The sequence below is a fragment of the Arctopsyche grandis genome, chromosome 2 (genome assembly GCF_051622035.1).
Source record: "Arctopsyche grandis isolate Sample6627 chromosome 2, ASM5162203v2, whole genome shotgun sequence".
In the NCBI taxonomy this organism is placed as follows: domain Eukaryota; kingdom Metazoa; phylum Arthropoda; class Insecta; order Trichoptera; family Hydropsychidae; genus Arctopsyche; species Arctopsyche grandis.
In genome coordinates, this window is record NC_135356.1 from 958,536 (window position 1) to 980,223 (window position 21,688).

General features: G+C 35.4%; 2 protein-coding genes across 2 annotated transcripts; both read right to left on the reverse strand.

Moving 5' to 3' along the window:
• Nucleotides 1-370: 370 nt before the first annotated feature.
• Nucleotides 371-12,577, reverse strand: LOC143922803 (intraflagellar transport protein 122 homolog). The gene is made up of 11 exons (XM_077446132.1): nt 12,542-12,577; nt 11,992-12,156; nt 4,723-4,880; nt 4,384-4,658; nt 3,724-3,880; nt 3,453-3,647; nt 3,255-3,363; nt 1,852-2,008; nt 1,603-1,805; nt 1,319-1,477; nt 371-1,238 (listed from the first exon to the last, which is right to left on the reverse strand). Exons 1-11 carry the CDS (start codon nt 12,575-12,577, stop codon nt 1,101-1,103), a joined length of 1,752 nt encoding a protein of 583 aa, XP_077302258.1. The 3' UTR covers nt 371-1,100.
• On the reverse strand, nt 11,992-20,844 carry LOC143922921 (intraflagellar transport protein 122 homolog). The gene is made up of 10 exons (XM_077446339.1): nt 20,736-20,844; nt 20,309-20,539; nt 20,028-20,244; nt 18,592-18,742; nt 17,094-17,248; nt 16,824-17,021; nt 14,929-15,195; nt 14,317-14,481; nt 13,115-13,353; nt 11,992-13,049 (listed from the first exon to the last, which is right to left on the reverse strand). The coding sequence occupies exons 1-10, from the start codon at nt 20,795-20,797 to the stop codon at nt 12,890-12,892; spliced, it is 1,845 nt and encodes a 614-aa protein (XP_077302465.1). The 5' UTR covers nt 20,798-20,844; the 3' UTR covers nt 11,992-12,889.
• Nucleotides 20,845-21,688: the final 844 nt, after the last annotated feature.

Genomic DNA, 21,688 nt, shown 5'->3' on the forward strand with positions numbered 1-21,688 from the left:
AAAAATGAAAATAAACATTCATGCATTGAATTTTTACTGTTAAGCTACGATATGAAGTTTTATTTATTTGTAGATATTATGGTATGAAAATTATTTTTTTATTAAAAAGTTTTGGCGCCTCCCCTGGCAATAGTCCGCGCCTCCCGTGGGAGGCGCGCCTCCCAGTTTGGAAACCGCTGGTGTAGATGGATATCACAAAAATTTTAAATAAAACAACTTTATGAAAATAAATTTATAATGTAATTCAACACACAATAATTACATGGAATAATTACAAATTTTCCAAAAATGTGCCACTCAATTTTTTATTATATATTTTAATAAATGTAAATATAATACAAATACCACTTGGTCTATTTTTTTTTCTTTTAAAAACATGGAAAAATATAAAAATATGAATGAGATGTTGAAAATCTATTGAAGAAAAAAATTACTGTTAGTGGTGACTTCTTCTTCGATTCAACGGTTCGGAACAGCTCTTCAGCGCTCATATCAGTCCATGACAACTTCATCCTTCCAATCCATTTTCTACCTTCTATTTTTCCCATGATAATCAAACGGAAAAATTCGTATTTTGAACCCTGTATCATGCGTCCGAGGTACTCCATCTGTCTCCACTTGATGACAGAAACAAGTTTCCTGCTTCTCCGTATCATGCTGAGGACAGCTTCATTTGTGACTTTTTTGGTCCATGGGATCTTCAGCATACGCCTGTTGACCCACATCTCAAAATCTTCGATACGGCTGATCATTCTGGTCTTCAGAGTCCTCGTTTTGCATCCAGATAGCAGCACTCTTTGCGAATCTCAAACGCGTACGAAGATTGTGATGCTTGTTTATTGTTGATGAACACTGTTCTAGCCATCTCGATGCGGATTCTTACGTTTTCATCTGGGTCAAGCTCTTAATTTAACCAAGTTCTCAGGTATTTAAATATTTTAACTCTTTCTAACACCTCTAGATACAACGTTTAGATCACCGGTGTCTGTTTGCATTTTGTCAACTACATAGCATAAATTTCGTCTTCTTTATATTTATGTGCAGACCTCTTCGATTGCTTTCTTGATTAACAGTATATCTTTCTTCCATTCCAAAAATTTTCATTCAAGAGAGAATGACGAAGATGAAATAATGGATTTTAACGGTTCAGTGCCATTCCCGTCAATCAGTTGACTACGACAAAATGAGCAGAGTGCTTTAGAAATCAGCTGCGATTCCAAATCATCCACGTAAAATAGCTGAAACAAAAACAAACCGACGTTGTTGTTTTATGGTATACTCGTACATATTTAAGTCCCCATTCAATATTGATATAAACCTTGTAACAATGAGGGCAATACTGTATGTGTAAGTCGGGCATAACGTTGCGAAAAAATAACGTTTCCAATGGTTTTGGACGATTGATGACTATCACAGATAATGGCTGTAATATTTTCAAATCTTCTCGGTTGCACACAACTTTACCATTCTTATCATCCTATAAAAAAACATTGAAAATATGAATTAATTGACCTCACTTATACATATATGTTATAATTATGTACTATATTTACTTTTCATTTGAAATGCTAATCGTTGAGATACTATTAAATATTTACTTACTTCAAACGATTTGTTTGAGAACACGTCTTTGAGATTAGACAAATTTTCTATTCGCAATATCTGAGAATTTTCTTGGTCGTTTGGCCGAGCTTCGAGAGAAGACACATCAGATTCTATCAACTGTAAAGCCTCCTCCACGGTTATGTCGTCCTCTATAGTGAATGCGACCAACGGTAATATTTCTAAAACATTAATAACCACTTCTATACCAAATGAAAAAATGAAAAATTTCACATAACATCAACTAACCGAATGTAAGAAACGAATGGTACAAATTATGTCTGCAGTAGTTGCAAACTGTTGAAAGTGGTGTGAAATGATGTGAACATCTGTAGCACAACGGCGTAACCTCGTTACTATCGTTCAATCCAGCTCGTGAGAGCAATGTCAAAACTTCTACATTTTCCTGCAATCAAATAAATATCACAGATGGTTACTGATTTCTGAAAAGGATGGTATCAAGAAATCAATCTACATATGTAGAGAAATTAGCAACAAAAATAATGAATATTTAAAGGAAGAGTATTTTCAAAAGCTAATTTTGTGATCTTTCGGATCTTCACCAGAGCGGAGACCAATCAATCTTTACTAAGTTTAGCCCATTGAATTCGAATATGATGATGATTTTTGTTCCTTTCTTCCCGTTTAAAAGATATGAGCGTTTAAAATATGCGCAATTTTTACAGATTTTTGAGTTTTACCTTCTTTAACTCAAAATCATTGTGGGTCACACTAGTAAAGATTGAATAATCTCCGCTTCGTTAATTTTTTTGTTGCTCAATATTATCTAAGATTTTCTTTTAAAACATTTTAGTTCAAAAGAAATACTAGAGCAACATATGTATGTAGAAGAAAAGCAGCTCATGAAGCAGACAACAAATGATTTTTTGAAAATAACACTTGTCTGATATATAATATTTTTTATGTTGGGTTTGCGAAACACTATTAACCCTTTCAATGCTGACCAACGCTGATCAGCGTTTTGCCGACAAGTCCTTGGGCCTGAAGAATGCCAATGTGCTTTGTACATTTTGCATGCATAAAATAAACAAGAATAATACCTGTTAAGCCTTTCCCGGTAGCATTAAAAATCAGTCGTGTAATCCGTGCAATTGCTTTGTCTACGTTTATAAACACTCATTTACACCGGAATTTCTGAATTTATGACCATAGCAGAATTACCCGATGGAAATCCCTAATTGATGAGTATTTCAGATTTTGCCTTGGTCTCTAGTTGCACATGGGAACAATCAGATAGGACCGAATAGGTGATTATTGGAAGAAGCATCACGTATTTAATATACCGGTATTATCCCAATACACGTCACGCAATCGATTTTTATTCATTTTAAAAGCATTCAATTTTAACAACAATTAAGAAGATCGAACTAGTTTTGGAAAAATACATTCACTAATAAACTTCTTTTGTTTATTATATTTTGTTGCAAGATATATTAGAGAGTCTAAACACACCTTTACAAAACTTGAAATCCCCGGCGGTAGTTATCTAGAGTTTGTTTGGATTAACTTCAATTTTATACCTGATTTCTAAATAATTCTAATTGGAAATGTGGGCGAAGTTTGTAGCGTGGCGGGCTTTCAACAGAAATGACTTCAGCATTCAAAGGGTTAAACCGTTTTAATTTATTCACCTGTATCTTAAATGGTACTTTCAAGTTCTGAATTTTGTCCAGCATCTGACGAGCCAGTTTGTTTGCGCCTAGTAATCTGCCTTGTTTTGCTAAACACAAATATACCGAACTGAAAACCGTCAAGGCGCAATATCTTACATGATTTTCAAAAATGAAATAATGCTAAAAATAAACTCTACATAAGATTGAAAAGGATACAATAAAGAAATGCCTTTCGGCGGATGAACATTGTTTTCGACGAGCGAAAGAACAATTTTAGCCGCGTTGAACAACGTTTCCGGTTGGCAAACTGAAAACACTTCGTGTATAGACTGATGCACAATATGAAAAGTAAAGTAAATTGTTGCATATTTTTCATTCTCATTATACGATTCTATCCAATTCTGTTGTTGACTGTAATTGAATAGAAGAAAAATGTTAATTTCAACTGTCGATAACAATAATTTCAAAGCTTTTCGAATTAACCCACTCAATATCGTCCACAGTTTGGGAGATTTCTAAGGATTGTGATGCAAGCAACCAATGCAAGTAAGCAGCGTCGTTGAAACGTTCTTCGGCGATGGCATTTTGTATAAGAACTCCCAAAACTCTAGCGGCTGATTCCGTCTGACCGCCCATGTGGTATGCTGAAAATATCACATCGATAACACAAAATAAGAAACTATTATAGAATAAATACAACTCAAATGAAGAACATTTAGAAATTCTCGATTATGTTCAATATAACCAGCAGAATAGACTAGTGGTTAGCATATAATGCTTTGAACAGAGTGGTCATGGGTTCAAATCCGAGTTTGCCAATTTATCTGATTTTTATTGAAACGGTTCCAATAAATTGGCAACCTTACCAATTTTCTCGTAAAATCTCGAGTTTTAAGCAATCTCGAATTTCACTGAATTGTATAAAATGCTGCAAATTTACAAATTTGACCATAAATGGATGTTAATTGATATGTATTTACATACTTTGTATAGTACTTGTATCAAGTGTACCTACAATGTGTCTGGCCAGGAAGGCGCATTTGGGGTTACCTGCTAGGCCTTCCTGGTATGAATTAATAAAAAATAAATATCAAGGTACAAATTTAAATGTCTAGTAGTACATAAATTCATGTAACCATGTACGAACCTTTATGAGCTTCGATAAAATGATTGTCCCTAGCCATTTGTTGTGCATATGGTATATAAACCTCTTCCTTGTATTCCGGATTCTGTTTGACCAATTGAAACGCTTGCTCCCAATTTTCCATCTTAACTGCCATCTTGACCATTGCATGCTGATCTCCCAATTTTTGATACAGCTCGGTCGCCGACTCCAAGTGACCGATCGAGATCAAAGCCTGAGCCACCACATATAAATTATCGCTCGCACCCTTATCGAGATTACGACCCGTTTCGACCAACCTAAAACATAAATATGTATTCTCTAAAGGTTCACCGCACACTATTCGTTTAAATAATAACTCACATGTCGACCCAACCGTTCTGTGCCATAATATTCGCCGCACTCTTTATGTCTCCGGCTGCCAAAAACATCTCAGCAGCCACACGAGGCTCGTTTATATGCTGAGCCCATTCAGCTCTCTTTTTTATAAGATCCGACACATCTTCCGAATCCATGTATTCCTACAAATATAAAATAATTCTCTAAAAAAAGGGTCTAAAAGGATTGGAAAAGACTTCGATAATGGTTTGATGTAGTTTATTGAAATGTAAAATTTGCACGTGGTGGTTCAGCGGAGCGTACGGAACACAAGTTGTCCGTACGCCGTCTGCTCGAACTCTGTCGACCGTCGCGTATTTCCGCTTGGGCCGACACTAATGCCAACTCGTCAATAATGCCAATCGACAATCAGTTAATAAGACTGTTTGCCACACGTCATTACAAAAGTCGGAACATAGTCCCACATAGGAAAACTGTTGAACAATACAGTTATTCTACAGAGTTACAGCATTACTGACGAGTCGTTTACAATAAATCATAGCTCTTAAAATAATTAAATAGAGGGTGAATAATGAAACCTTTGCCTCATCCAGTGTGAGGATAAAATCAATTTATTGGTTCAGTAATATTTCAACTTATAGGTATACCTCTGGTGAATGTTGTTTCTATTTACATTAAAGTTTTTGAAATCTCCTTTGAAGCTGTGAATAAGCATTACAAGATAAGTTTACTTTAAAGAAGAGAGAGTGGACTGTATATGGTTTAAAACTTAAGCATTCCTCATCTTGATGTTAACTTAGACAATACAATGTTGACACTGTTACAGTTGTCAAGACAGATCAGCTATTACCGATCAACTAAACTTGATTAGTGAGTGTAATGCTCCTAAGTTAGCTTGATTTCATCAACAAGTAGCACAAACATTGCTAAATTAAAAGTAAATTGGAAAGTCATTCATTCATTCCTACAAGCAGGAAATGAAGGCGAACTATGATTATAGATGTCTCTACGTTAAACATCGAAATGTTCAGTATTATAATATTTACTTATTCTATGATTCACATAAATACTATAAACAGTAAGAGTTAACTTATGTTTTCATAACAAGAAACATAAGACCTGCGGATGACTCCCGGCAGGTTATAATTAAGTAGACATGAAATAATTTAAGATGCTCCATTAAGTGTGGCTTGGAGACTAACATTAACAAATCATGAATCTAATTTTAACTGTCAAATTTGAACAGTTTATTTTAAACTCGGATATAATCCTTCCGAGTGATGACATGAGACAAGTCTTATATTATAAAGACAAAATGATTAGATTAAATTCGGAGATATATACTGCCGAATGTTAAAATGAAAATAGCTTAAATTATACACACAACACAATTAAAGTGAATTACGGAGTACTACTATTAACATTGAATGATTTAAACTCATGATTACATCTAATAAGTAATATGAGTTGGGGGTAGTGTCTTCGGGTTAAACTAAGCTACCGAAGTTGACGGAATTGAAGCTGCTGTTTCTCCTCCCTCTTGCTGATCTTCCTTCCTGTCAAGTGGTCCTTGTGGTAGAATCGGCAATGGCGCTACTAGATGACTGGACCGACGAAACTCTCCGCTGGCAGTAAAGACGTCGACGACTCGAACTCTGCCATCTGGTCCGGGATACAATTTAGTGACTCGACCCAAGACCCATCGGGTTGGCAGCATGTGTTCCTCCTTTAACAGGACCATTTGACCCACACTCAGATTGTTGCTCGAGTCCTTCTTCCATTTGTGTCGTAACTGCAAAGAATGTAAATATTCCGCCGACCAACGTTTCCAAAATGCTGCTGTGGTCAATTGTATCTGAAGCAGATTGGCATGGACATTAGTGTTATATTTAACCTCCATTGGAAGAGCGAGTAAGGATCTGCCAATTAAGAAATGTCCAGGTGTGAGGGGTAAAAGGTCTAGTGGATCCGAAGACAAGGGACTAAGAGGACGGGAATTCATGCAAGCTTCTATTTGAGTCAATACCGTACAAAATGATTCGAAATTTAAGGTGGTGGCCTTTAACACCTTGTTTAAATGAATCTTCATGGATTTAACCGCTGCTTCCCACAGCCCTCCCATGTGAGGCGCCCTTGGCGGGTTAAACTTCCAACGAATCCCTTCGGAGGCTACATACCGTAGTAGCTTCTCCTCATGAGGACGTTCGTAAATTAATTTTACTAAATTAACGAGTTCACGACTTGCACCGACAAAATTAGTAGCATTGTCGGAATATATCGTATTGGGCCTGCCACGTCTGGCTACGAATCTTCTTAAACAATTTAAGAAATTTGAACTCGTTAAGTCTCCGACAAGTTCCAAGTGAACTGCCTTACTGGAAAAACACACAAAGACACAAACGTAACCCTCAATTATCTTAGAATTCTTATTGCAACCACTCTTCACAGGAAAAGGTCCTGCGAAGTCTATCCCCACATGACTGAAAGGAAAATTCGCAGTGGTACGTTCAAGCGGGAGCAATCCCATTAATCTATTGTGTGACAGTGGTTTATTTCTGAAACAAATGACACATGAACGCACCACTCCTTTGACAGTATTATGTCCGGCCAATGGCCAATAGGTCTGCCGCAATAACGACAGTAAGGCTTGAGTACCCAAGTGAATATATTTCAAGTGCGCATCTCGGACAATCATGTGTGTAAGTTTATGCTTATTTGACAAGATAATGGGTGACGTTGATAGAGTTGTTCCCAGAGGAAGTCTACTTCCAACACAAATTAAATTCTCATGGAATAGAGGGGACAATTTAGCTAATTTACTGCTACTGGGAATTGGATGTCCCTTGCTCAGCAAACGATATTCCAATGGAAATGATTCCATTTGCGATAACCTTATCAAATTATTTAAAGCATCTTTTAATTCGAAAGCGGACGGTTCGTTATTTTCTTTAACGTTTAATTGTTTATTCCTTAGTGGCCGACGAACATATGATAAAACTCGAAGGAGTCTTGGAAGATGAGAATATTTATCTATCTAATTATTTTCCCTCACAAGGGTAGCGTTAGTGACTACCCTTCTCTCTGGAAGATCTATTGTGATCTCAGGAGGTCTTCGAGGCCATCGTGATTCATCTAATTTCAACCAACTAGGGCCGTCCCACCATAACGAATTATGATTTAATTGTACATTTTTATTTTTCTCTGCTATTTGAATCTGTCGGTACATCTGCTTAATATCCGCAGTAATCACGTATTTATGGAGTCGAAAGTTGAGTAGTAAACTTAACAAATCTGATTGGACACTAGGTCCCACCATCAAAATATTATTTAGTGAGATATTGGACGTTGTCTTTGCGGACGCATCAAAAACTACACGATATTTAGTGGTAAGGCTAGACTCCTTAACTACGACGTGATGAGGTGAATAACAATGAACCTCATGTGCCTCCGGAGGTTCACACTCTGACATATGTCCTGAATTTATATACTCTTCTAAAACTTTATTGTATTCCATTTTTAAATTATTATTGGCTAAAAAACGTCTTTCCAAAGTTTTGTGTCTTTTCTCCGCAATGTGCAATGAACTTCCTAATACTACCGGGGAATTTTTATATGGTAAAGCTACACAAAATCTACCGTTTTTATCTCGTGATGTGTGTGCTTGGAAATGTTCCTCACATCTTTTCTCCTCAAGAGATTGATGTTTTACCATAGGAACCTGGTCTATCATCCAAAAGTTTTGAATGTGACTGTCTAATTGACTTAAGCCTATGTGGCTCTTCCCTGGAGCATTATTTACTTCGGGATATGGACCAACTATTGTCCATCCGAATTCGGTATCCTTTAAGATAGGCATACCTTTTCCTAACTGGATGGTTCCTGCTTTCATAGCATGAACGCAAATCTCGGCGCCGAGCAAGAAATCGATTGGCGTCGGTTTATTCCAAAGGGGATCTGATAACTTGATTCCCGCTGGTATTGAAATTAACTGTTGATCCAGTTTCACAGTTGGAATTTCGCCAGTAATTTCTGGTAATACCAAACACAACACTTTGGTTGAGTAATTAGTGGTTGAAGACCTTATGGTCACCTTGGTGATGTGACGAATGCTACTTTCTTGATTAGCGATACCTACAATTTTTTGAGAGATTTTCTCTAACTTGAAGTTATTCTTCTTAGCGAAAGATGTGGTAACATAGTTGACTTGTGAGCCGGAATCTAATAATGTGCGACCCTTAACGACCGTTCCATTGGACGTTATAATGTCTACTTGTACCGTCGGTAAAATTATCTCCCTTTGAGAGAAATGAGTAGAATGAGCATTAATTGACTTCCTTCCCGTATTATTGGAACTAAATGTATCGTCCTGATGCAACAAAGTGTGATGGTTTTGTTTGCACCTTAAGCAATTATAGTTAGACTTGCAATTTGTTATCTTATGCGATGAATTTAAACATTTAAAACACATGTTATTAGATTTAACGAATTCATTTCTTTCCATACTGGATTTTGCTTTGAATTTATCACATTTGCCTATGAAATGATTATTTCGACAAAATGCACATGCGTTTACCTTACTTGATGGGTTTTTATTCGCGACATGAGTTCTCCTGATTCGTTGACGGTTATGAGGGAATTCTTTCACCGTAATTACAGATGCAGTAGATTGTAATACGTTACATCTATTCTGCAGAAACGTTTCTAACTTCTCGTACGGTGGCATTTCTCTGTCAACCAGAGATGTTTCCCAGTCCTTTAATAAACTAAATGGTAATTTCCTTAGAACTAAACATGTTACCCATGGATCTAAAATTTCTCTCGCGTAACCCAATGATTCAATGTTTTTAATACACACCGTTACCTTATTTAATAGATCTCTCAATTCGATATGTGATTCCTTTGTGATTAATTTTAAGTCACAAAGTGAGTTGATCCTAGTTTTAAGATTAAGTCTTGGTAAATTGTATTGCTTGTCTAAAATACTCCACGTTATTTCATAATTGTCTGAGCTAATATCTAACCCTGATACAGCTGCTAAAGCGGGACCGAGTAATGATTGATGCAAATATAGTAATTTCGTGACATTCGAATATTCCGTTTTGTTTCCTATTATATTCTTAAAAGCTTGTTGAAACGATTGCCATTCAGATGGATCTCCCTGAAATGTGGGAATGGTTAACGTCGGTAACTTATCTCTAGCAAATTTAATTGTTGCTTGCTCTACCTTTAGTTTACTATCTTGAAAGGATTGGCAATCTAATGCTGCTTTAAGATTTTTAACTGTTATTGTAATTGCATCGTACTCTTCGTCTATTTTGGCCGCTTTCGATATGTCTGTAAGGTTATCTAAATACTCGTAATGGAGTTTTCGGACATAATCGTATGCTTCTTTAATGGTTTGATACTGTCCTTCATCTAATTCGGAGGATTTATCTATTTTTCCTTTTAGTCTTTGTACCGCGCCTGAATACCTTAATTCTATTGACGTCATTATAACTTCTACTTTATTTTCCTTCGCTAATATTTCTATCGATTGAGTCTGACTTCGAGTCTGATGTATTCTAGAGCTTGACCTGTCTCTAATAGGTTCTACGTCCCTAGTTGGATTTCGACCTTTATGCGACTTGGAAGTCGAAGCTTCTATTTCCTCGTTTTCAGCACTTGACATTTGTTTCAGAAAGTTGCACTATTTCGTCTCATAAATACAGTTATTCTCTACTATAGCTGTCAATTGAACTATTCGTAGAGATAAGGTAATAATATTCAATGATTCACCGTGAATCTTAATATTCTACTTTAACTATTATCACCAGAATCTATCCAACATATTTTGGAAGAAATAACAACCCTAAATTGGTGGGTGCTTGATTTAAACCACTTTGGGGCTACAAGTCTTGTGATTTATTTTAAATCACCACTGTTTCATCACACATTATGAAACAAAGAGATCTACCGATGTATGAATATGCCGGTATGTACTTGATTTAATCCACTTTGGGGCTACAAGTGTAATTCCACATTTATCGTGGAAGGGGGGGGGGGGGAGGGTGTTTCTACACACATTAAGAAACAAAGATCTACCGATATGCATATACCGGTATGTACTTGGTTTAAGCCACTTTGGGGCTACAAGTATAATTCCACATTTATCGTGGAAGGGGGGGGGGGGGAGGGTGTTTCTACACACATTAAGAAACAAAGATCTACCGATATGCATATACCGGTATGTACTTGGTTTAAGCCACTTTGGGGCTACAAGTATAATTCCACATTTATCGTGGAAGGGGGGGGGGGGAGGGTGTTTCTACACACATTAAGAAACAAAGATCTACCGATATGAATATACCGGTATGTACTTGATTTAATCCACTTTGGGGCTACAAGTATAATTCTCCACGTGCTTTGCTAATTTTACACTACATCTGATTTTACACTTTTAATACGAAATTCGATGCGACCGATGAAACATTCCTTCGTAGCGCGATATTATTTTATACAATCGCGTTAATTAATTGTTATACTTTAAAACATATTTTAAAAACTGACCTACCCACATGATTGCCTTTTGAACAGATTGCCTGAGATTGAATACATTCACTTACTTGAATATCCTTTACGATGTTTATGTGATCGTTCCGATAATTTTGGATTACCTCTGTGTCCCATGCGTCTTTGTAGGTTATGTTTTTATTTATATATTTTCTGCGTCAATCACGCGGTCATGTACCTCTGTACATCAATCAATATATTGCTGAAATAGAAGCAAACATGTTATTAGTATTGGAAAGGTATGGATAGTAACAAAGGAACGATACCGATTTCTTAATTGACATCCATTTTTTCTCGACCACGTTTTTTCCTATTGGTTTGTCCGTTTGGTGTTGTGGCCTAGGTTACTGGTGTCCGGTTCGAAGTGACCATCATGGAAAAGACTTCGATAATGGTTTGATGTAGTTTATTGAAATGTAAAATTTGCACGTGGTGGGCCAGCGGAGCGTACGGAACACAAGCTGTCCGTACGCCGTCTGCTCGAACTCTGTCGACCGTCGCGTATTTCCGCTTGGGCCGACACTAATGCCAACTCGTCAATAATGCCAATCGACAATCAGTTAATAAGACTGTTTGCCACACGTCATTACAAAAGTCGGAACAAGGATGTAGAAAAAAGTGAAAAAAATTAATATATGTATGTATATATAAAATAATTGACAAACTCGTCATCTGTGGATTATTTCTTAATTTTTTTGTTTAATAATTTTAATATACAACTGTACAGATATGAAAAAGACAAACTTGAGCCTTGTGGAACAGTCTAAGATCCGTGTACATTGTGAGGGCTCGGTGTGATTGGCCGTTGGATCGGTATAGCCGTGCAGCGTCGATAAACTTTCCTCGGTATGCATAAACTTCAGCTACCGAGAGAGCTTTGGATGCATTATCGCCTTGATTTAACATTTCCTAGAATAATAATAGTACAAATTAAAACCGAGCTTTTTATTATGCTTTCAATTGTATTCAATTAGGGTTGCCAAGTGTCATGGACAAAAAAAAAGAACATTTAACAAAAAAATGTTTAGTTATAATTGTGCAGGTTATTATTAAAGTGAAATAGTACCAAAAATGCCATTATTTTACAAGGTAATCGTAATATTCCACCAGTACAGGAAAGATTATATCTATAAGGCTAAGAATCATAATGTATATGAAAGAATCATAATTTCACAATAATTTTTAAAACAAATTTACACAAAAGTCCAAATATCTCAAAGGAAATATTATATTACTTCCACTTTCATAATAAGCGGAACATACATACATATGTAGTTAGGAACTTGAAAAGTACGCTTAAAAATGAATTGTTGAATTTAATCATCTTCATTCTCACTCTCAATTTCATCACCTCTGTTGCTATATTTATCCATACACTGCTAATTTGGTGCAAAAGTTTCTTAGTTTCTTATAACATAGTACGGACTGTGTGAAATTATTGTCAAAATTGAAAAAGAGGACATTACGGGTGTAATATAAAAAAATATAGAGAACAAAAGAATTGTGTTACAAAAGACAATTCTTAAAAAAAGACCTGTTGGCAACTCTACATATATTCAATGTCTCTTACTTATTTTTGTAATTGACCTGTTAGGCCTAAATAAAATAAAATAACAATAAGTATATGTAAGTATTACAACAATCAAACCTCTAACACATCGACCAATTCGAGAAATAAAACATTCTCGATCCGTTGAAACGCCTTTTTGGCCACGCTCAACGACAATTCTTCCAAAGCCGCAAAACCCAAACTCTCCCAATCGGAATTCGGAACGCCCAGACAGGCAATGTTGTACGCCTCACTGAAAAAATGAACAAATTTAAAACGCGAACGATTTCGACTGACAACGAAAGACACCGTCCATACTTGAACATGTGATTTTGTATGTACTGATGCATCGCATGAGATAGAGGCACGTTTATCGATTGCATGGCATTGGCCTGCAGACAGAACACGTGGCCTTTCTGAAATCCGACAACTGATCCGATCACCGGCTGCGAAGACTCCGGAAAGGGTACCAGCTTGATCGAAAGCATGCCGCCGCCGGAGTAACACAGCAAATCCTCATACGTCGCATGCCAAGACACCGAGGAAGCATTTTCCGCCTGTTTAACAAACTTTCATTATACAAAACATCACTCACAATTATTGGAAAAAAATTCATACAAATGTGCACAACGCCTCGAACATTAACCTTTCCAAACTTCAAATAATACAAAATAAATCCCTAAAAACAATTTATAATACGCCCATATATACTAACTAAATAATATTCCGTTTGTTACAGACATTAACAACAAACTAACCAGTACAACAAAATGTCTATACCCTTCAGGTATAACACACAGATTACCTAAACACAATCTGCTTTAAGTCATCGACTTTAGAGAGTCTTTAATTAAAATTATGTATTAGATGTATTATGAGCATTTTATTTTTAAATGCTTTTTATTATTACTAAATTGTGTTCACAATACATCTTATATATATTTTAATATCTACTGATCATTTTCTATTTTACAATTTAAAATTAATTTTGTTAGTAATCATAGTATTATATTATTAATATGTACAGCGTAATAGGAAAAAAAGAGCTCAAAAACCTATTTACAATCCTCCAATTACATATACATATAGCCAGCAGTATGGTCGGTGGTTGCGTTTATGTTTAGCACCGAGAGGTTACCGGGTTCGATCCCGTGCTAATCTTTAATACTGCTGACTGTCAGACTTCGATATTTGTGACTCCAAGTCGATCGTTTCTTATCAGAGTTTGCCAATTTATCTGATTTCATTGTTGAAATGGTTCCTCCATCAAATTGGCAAAAATCATCCTACCAACTATGTAACAAATATCTGAATTTGATTTATGTACAATATTATGATTAATTAATTGTTAATTTCGTGTTCTTCAGCCTCTCGAAATACAGCGATTTATGTAATAAAAATGGTGCAATGTTTGTAATTAATTGTCTAGGAAGGCGCATTGGGGTCTACCTGTTATGCCTTCCTCGTATATATGTATGTATCTATGTAAAATAAATAAATAAATATACAATGAGACTTACGGTGAAAAGAAGTTGCTGCGTAGCTATCATATAAACATGACAACAACAACTTTCGTCCACGATTGCTATCATCGATTTAGAAGAGCTCAAGTCGAAGCACCTGATCGCTGATTCAATAGTCACCAACACTTCCATGGAAGCTTCATCCAGGTCGACTTTCCATATCTATAAATACAAGATAAATAGTTGAAAACTTTAAAATCAATAAAATATTATAATGGACTTCCATTCAATCAACAATTTGATACAATTAAGTCAACCTGTTAAGTATTAAATAACATTCTCAATAAACGTACAAATGTACAGATATTATGTACCAAAGACAAAAAATCATCAAATTCAATTTTTGTATGTTAAAAAACGATCAAGTTGCGATTCGAGTACTGCAAGCATTTTTTGCTATGTGTTACGAATGAAGAATTCGATACAATGTGCTAAATATGGATATAGAAAATGATCTCAATTGCCGTTACGAGTCATTCCGGTTAATTGAAAACTGCCAAGCGATGCATTTCTTCGGTAAAAATAACGCTGACCCACGTTAGTACAAGTTTATACACATTGCTCTGAAAATACATACGTATATAACAAATAGATATGTAAATTGCGGACCTCTCCATTGGCGAGTCCCAACAATAGTGCTTCTTTATTTTGAACCGTAGTAACTTTCACGTATCTTATCGAAGCGGGCACATTCCACGATGCCAGATTCTTGCCTCCGATCATCACCAGCTTGGCGTCTTGGCACAGCAGAAGAGCACTGCTTGTCGCCACCAGCAACGAACATTCGGCTTTCTGGGGTATCTTCTCCTTGACGCGATACAGCATACCGTCAGTATCGCTCTGCTCATATATGACTATACGCTCGGGCAGTTGTACCTGTATGTATAATAATTTTCTTAAATCACAATGACTCAAATCATATCTTTAGAGCACATGTTTTAAATATTAAAATCAATCGAAAGATTGAAATTTGTAGTTGTCACAAAAAAACGTGACGTCATTTAAAAAAAAAACCGTTGTATTGTGTATATGTTACAATTGAGGTGTATCTTCCAGTTGTAATATATTTCGACTACATACAATAATAACATCACAGCTGTCAAAACTCAACTGTTATATTACAACTAGGGATCCCAAATCTAAATATTCGAATACTTTTTATACGAACTTATTTTTTTTTTTAATTTCAATCTACAGCACATTTAGTTCTATTTTATGTTCCAGATAATGATTCTCTTAAAATTTTATCTTAATAATATCTTGAACTTCTTAAAACTACTATTCGATATTCGAATATTTGGGATCCCTAATTACAACTGGCGCACATTGTTGAAAGTGTATTTGCGCTTGCACATAGAGATATAATTTACTAGTTGAATTGTATTCGTATATGAATGACCTAAAACGCCAGTTGGAATATATTACAACTGAAAATACACTTCCGACTGTAACATATATGTATGTACATGTTATATCACATCACCATTGTGCTCTAAGGCAGTGCTATTTGCTCAAACTATTTCAGTTGGCGGACCAGTATATATTTTTCAGTAATTCTCACGGACCAACATCATATTTTTAAATAAAAAGGTTATATATGTATATGAGTGAAAATTTGTTCGTATAACAAATAAAAATAGTATGAAATATAAGTAGTAAAATTTATTTTATTCACTTCAAAGTACAATATGTATATATCATATACATATGTATGTACTTAGATAAAAATGAAAAAAAAAAAACTAATGAGACATGAGCTTGTTTGTTATTAGACAACTTATCCAGTCGTGGTTTTATCGAAGACAATTCCACACATAATGGATCATGAATATTCACACTATTAAGATGTTTTGTCTTAATTAAACTCATGGTTGAGAAACCAGTCTCGCAAAGGTAAAAGAGTTTTCAGTGCATGGTATTAAAGATCTGGGAAGATTTGTGCTTTCAATTTGATTCAAAAGTACAATATGTATATATCATATACATATGTATGTACTTAGATAAAAATGAAAAAAAAAAAACTAATGAGACATGAGCTTGTTTGTTATTAGACAACTTATCCAGTCGTGGTTTTATCGAAGACAATTCCACACATAATGGATCATGAATATTCACACTATTAAGATGTTTTGTCTTAATTAAACTCATGGTTGAGAAATCAGTCTCGCAAAGGTAAAAGAGTTTTCAGTGCACGGTATTAAAGATCTGGGAAGATTTGTGCTTTCAATTTGATTCAAAAGGACGCAAGTGAAGTTGTGGTTTCAAAACACTTTTTTAATTCTTCAATTATTTTATCTTCTAAATTAACCAATATATCACTCCATGGCAAAAATGGATGAGATGATGCAACGTTATCCATAAGCTATTGTTTTAATTTGTTATTTACTTGTTTGCCGACGGACGGTAATGGGCCGCGGACCATAGTTTGAGTAGCACTGCTCTAAGGACACTATACATATTTAAGTCTGATATTGAAGTTGAGGCTTGCTAAAATAGAAACTCACGGCTAAACGATGTTTATAAATAGCTATCTTCTGCACCTTGTCGTGGCACTTGATTTTGACTTTGGTGCCCGACGTCAGGTGGTGAATTATGACGTCGGTTAAATTCTCCCGGTATGCATACTTCTCGTGGTACAAGCCGTGTACTTTATTGAAGACGATTTGATAGCACCATAGTGTGCCGTCCAAGCATCCCAGAGCCTGTCGGATGACAAATTGTTAAGGGCAACCAACTTTTTGAAATAAATCTGTCAAGTTAGTCTGTGGACTCACTATAGTGTTGGTGTTGTCGCAGTGCTCTATGGACCAGACCCATTGTTGGGAATTTTTCAGTACAGGAACGCCTTCAAGGGTGGTGATGATCCAACCTTTTACGCCACACACTAAAATCAACTCGCCCAGTCTATTCAAACACACCGGCATCAAACCTGAAAATCAAATCAATTCACATTAAAATAAATAGTTAATTATAGCCAGCGTTGCTCGGGCAGGTGAAAGTTGGAAAAAAAGTATACAAATTCAGCTTTATATTAAGTATAAAAATACGATCAATAAATAATTCGCCGAGCAAAAGCTGCTTAATTCGCATTATACATACATGTCTGTATTTATTTATTTATTGAAAAAAATCAACAGACAACAAATGTAGAAATGCATAAAAATAAAGAATAAATGTAACAAAATAAAATAACATCTGGGCCCAATTATATTTTTTTACAAATTACATAAAATGGTACATAGAGACAAACAAATGAATAAAACTAAAACATGACTAAATAGAACAGTACATAACTAAACATGAAGTGATGTAATATTGGATAAAGATTACATATGTATATAATAGAAATAGAGAATGAATCAACCAATCAAGACTCTCCTGATGGCAGTCCTGATTTGATGCAAGGAAATACCGAATAGATCAACATCATTCAGCTCCCCGTTAAACATACGATAAACACGCTGTAGATAGGAATATTTTAGGGAATTGGTTCTGAAAGTATCAAGTGAAAAGAGTGTCTAGAATACCTAACTGGGATCCTGAAATCAACCTTACTCCGGACATCGGGACAACCAAGAAAACCATTTAGGAGTATAAAAAGGAACGTAGCATCAGAGAGTCGTCGTCTGATAGAAAGACTGTTAAAAGTATGGGCGTAGATAGGAAAACGGTAGCGTAAGGATTTGATAAATTTTAGTTGAACTTTTTCAATACAATTAAAATGGGATATATAAAAAGGTGAACAAGATAATTGAGCCAAATTCAAGGTGAGACATTACAAGGGAAAAATAAAGTAAATTAAGTACATGAGGATCATCAATGGGTTTAGTTGAGCGGAGTAGGAATCCAAGAGATTTATATGCTTTATTAGTAATGAAGGAAATATGTTCAAAGTAATCGAGTTTATGATTAAAAATAACACCAAGATCCTTAATAGGATGTATTTAGAATTGAATGGTTTAAATGGTAATGATAAGTGACATTAGATTTATTTCTGGTAAAATTTTCAAAATAGAACATTTTTCAGGATTTAGAAAAAGGTCACTATTTAAACAATATATAGCAAATCTATCCAAATCTTTTTGCAGTTTATAACAATCGTCTATAGTGTAAATAGGTTTATAAATTTTTGTGTCATCAGCATAAAGAAGTATGGAAGAGTTTTTAAAGATGTATGTATGTAAATAGTGTCGCTTCAATTACAAGTAATCATACAAAAATTATTCAAACAGTAATGAAACGAGTGCAATTATAACACATAACGCAAATTACCAATAGGACGATCCTTCATAACTTGCTGACCGGACGCGTTGTAAAACGAAAGCGTCTCCGACCAATCTCCGACCAGAAGAGCACTCTCCGTCCAAAGCACCGACCACACGGGACAACCCTCTCGACTAATTTTCAACCTCTCTTCACAATTCTGAAACACACAAACAAACACTTGTTCATATTTAAATTATCTCGGAAACCATTCAACGATCCTATCACTATCAAACTGCAAAGTCTGATCAAAGCAAACTGTCTGTATTTACATAATTGGTGAGTAGCTGAATAACTTAAATTGGTCAACAAGTTATACATATTATTAGCCACCGATTTAACATAGTAATCTATTTAATTGTCAGAAATATTCTAGCCGAAAATAGCAGTTTATTAGCATAGTGCACTCACTAGCAGAGCTATTGCATACCAGTAGAGAGGTCAAGTCGACGGTTATTAAAAAAACACAGAACGACCATCTCCTATTAGAATTTTCCAATTTTTCTATCTTAATTGTTGTGACGAATGCAATAAGTTGTTATCTTCTTCCTCAGTTTCTCGCAAATTCGAATTATATTCGAATCTTACAAATGCTACCTACATACATACATACATACATAATGTTACAGTTTCGATTCCCACTACAGCCCCGCTGCTGGCCAGACCTTGGTGTGTGACTTGAGGTCCATCGTTTCTTATCAGAGTTTGCCAATTTTTCTGATTTTCATTGAAACGGTTCATGTAAAATTAGCATCTCCTTTCCTATCTCTCTTGCTAATCTCAAGTTATTCAGCGTCTTAAAATTCGACAATTTGATTATAAAATGCTGCAAAAATTTCTCCATAGATGTCACTGTGGATGTTTATATGAATTCGCATTGTATAAAATGCTTATATATTGTATTTAAAGTACAATCGTAGCAAACCATATGTGTCACTTTGGGGTAATTCCTGTCATGGCACATATGTATGTAATAAAATAAGTAAAGCATTCGCTGTGTTTTTACTGAATTTCAAATATTATATAACTACTGGCCACTTACATATGTACATAACTTATAAAATTAAAGCAATATTACCGTAACCTCAAAGCGAAATTGAGATAAGTTCACAGTTTGGTCAAATTTGATCATTAATGCAGTTTTCTTCCTATTTTCATATTCTTTTTAGGCATTATTGGCAACTTTTCAAAATAGCATCACATTTTTTACAATACAACAGACAAAAAGTTTTAGTTTTAATTACAAATTACATATGAATTCAATTCAAAATCACACGTTAAAATTCCAAACAGCTCAAATTGAAATACATACAGTTAATTGTAGTACAATTGTAAAGAATTATCATTTTTACATTCAGTCAATTTTATCAATTTATTTCAATCTTTAAAATGGTGCCCTGATTAACCGTATCTTGTAGACATACATATCTTGTGTACATATATACCTTATCCCTTATTGAAACAAAGCCGTTAGACAAGCCTACGGCCAACAATTGCCCGTCCAACGACCACGAGCAACATGTGATTCTCCCGGACCCGTTGACACGGTGTTTCTGTACAGCCTTAACTTCATTAGACCAAAACGCAATGTCGGAGACGGCACACGAGGTCAACTGGTGAGTTATTGGATTGTAGGCCAAACACTGCAGCGGTTCGTTGTGTCTGAAAAGATAACATATTATGTCATTTGATTCGCACTACTCAAATCATGTACACAAATACGTACGAATATTTAAGCACTCCTTCAAGTTTCGACGTCCAGATTATGACTATCTTGTCGGCGCCCCCCGATGCAAACTTTCGACCGTCCTTAGCATAAGCTACGCAGTACACAGTGTCCTTGTGGCCTCTCAGCAGCCTGATCAAGGAGCCGTCTTGAGGATCGTATACCATGACCCGCTCACTAGCCGCCACTATCATCTGGGTACCATCGGGACTATAGCACAGACTCTGCACGCTGAAAACAATAAATAAAGGTGCATACTATTTATGTATATGCAATCAATACAAGTATTAAAACTAGGCTGTACTTTCGATCGATATGGAGTATGTTGACATTTTTGACATTTCGTCATACACTCCAAGGCTAGCCTGCCATTTTAAATAATTAGTACAAAGCTTATTAATCAAGATATGAGCATTGTGAGTATTACCAAGAGTATTCAGTCTTTTCCGCCTCGTGAATCTTGTTAATCCACTTGGGAACTGTACGCATTTTTATTATTTTGAGCCTGATGATATTGTACGAAGCGAGCTTGTGTGTTGTCTGAGTTGTCACTGCCGTTGCTATTGGTTACAAACTCGACTCTCTGCTCGGCACCTCTTTTGAGGAGTTTACAATAATAAAGCTTTTAGAAACTAACAATTTTGTATATATTGTATATATTTCTTCGAACAAATCGAGTTGAGTTGAACAAATAGTGCTAAAACTCATCTTCTTTGAGTGCTATGTCCTCCAAAAGGTTGGCTACCACATATGTATCATACATTTTTAAGTTAAATCCCAATGCGCCTTCCTGGCCAATTAATTAAAAACATCGGTATACAATTTTTAGAATAATTTCAACAAAGCATCATAGAGACACCTATGGATAAATTTTGACAAATTTTTGATAAACTTACATTTTCGGAGCATTTTTTTTTTATATAAATCGTCAAATTTCGAGATACTTAGAAACTCGAAATTTACGAGACACTTATGGACAAATTTGCAGGATTTTTATACGAATCAGTGAAAATCGCGAGAAATGGGTAAAGGTTGCCAATTTGTTGCATATATCCTAACCACTAGTCCAAGCTGCTGGTTAATTTGGTTTAGTTCAACCGCATTAAAAATTAATGGGCTGAAATTGAATGTACGGAAATATTATTATATTTTACTACTATGAGCACCGAGTTGTTACCGGTGGCTTAGTCTTTTACCAGCAGTTGAAAGATTGGTAGTTTCGACTCAATTAAATCCTACTTTCCCTCCCAAAAATCGATCTCTACTGGACTGTTTTTTTCTTTCAGATATCTGGGGTTCGTTATGAACACTTGCTCGATTTTTCAGCCTGCTTTAACCTTTTGAATACTGACCAACGCCAATCGGCGTTTTGCCAACAAT

What these genes read in the sequence shown, in the direction of transcription:
- LOC143922803 (XM_077446132.1), bottom strand. Translation starts at nt 12,577, where the DNA reads ATGAAGATGATTAAATTCAACAATTCATTTTTAAGC. An exon ending in AAGTACCATTTAAGATACAG is followed by an intron (nt 2,009 to 3,254) that starts GTGAATAAATTA and finishes ATTTGATTGCAG; the next exon opens with GAAAATGTAGAAGTTTTGAC. An exon ending in ATTGCCCTCATTGTTACAAG is followed by an intron (nt 1,239 to 1,318) that starts GTTTATATCAAT and finishes TTTTTGTTTCAG; the next exon opens with CTATTTTACGTGGATGATTT.
- LOC143922921 (XM_077446339.1), bottom strand. Translation starts at nt 20,797, where the DNA reads ATGCGTACAGTTCCCAAGTGGATTAACAAGATTCACGAGGCGGAAAAG. An exon ending in GCGACAACACCAACACTATA is followed by an intron (nt 17,022 to 17,093) that starts GTGAGTCCACAG and finishes GTCATCCGACAG; the next exon opens with GCTCTGGGATGCTTGGACGG. An exon ending in TTTATAAACATCGTTTAGCC is followed by an intron (nt 15,196 to 16,823) that starts GTGAGTTTCTAT and finishes TTATACATACAG; the next exon opens with GTACAACTGCCCGAGCGTAT.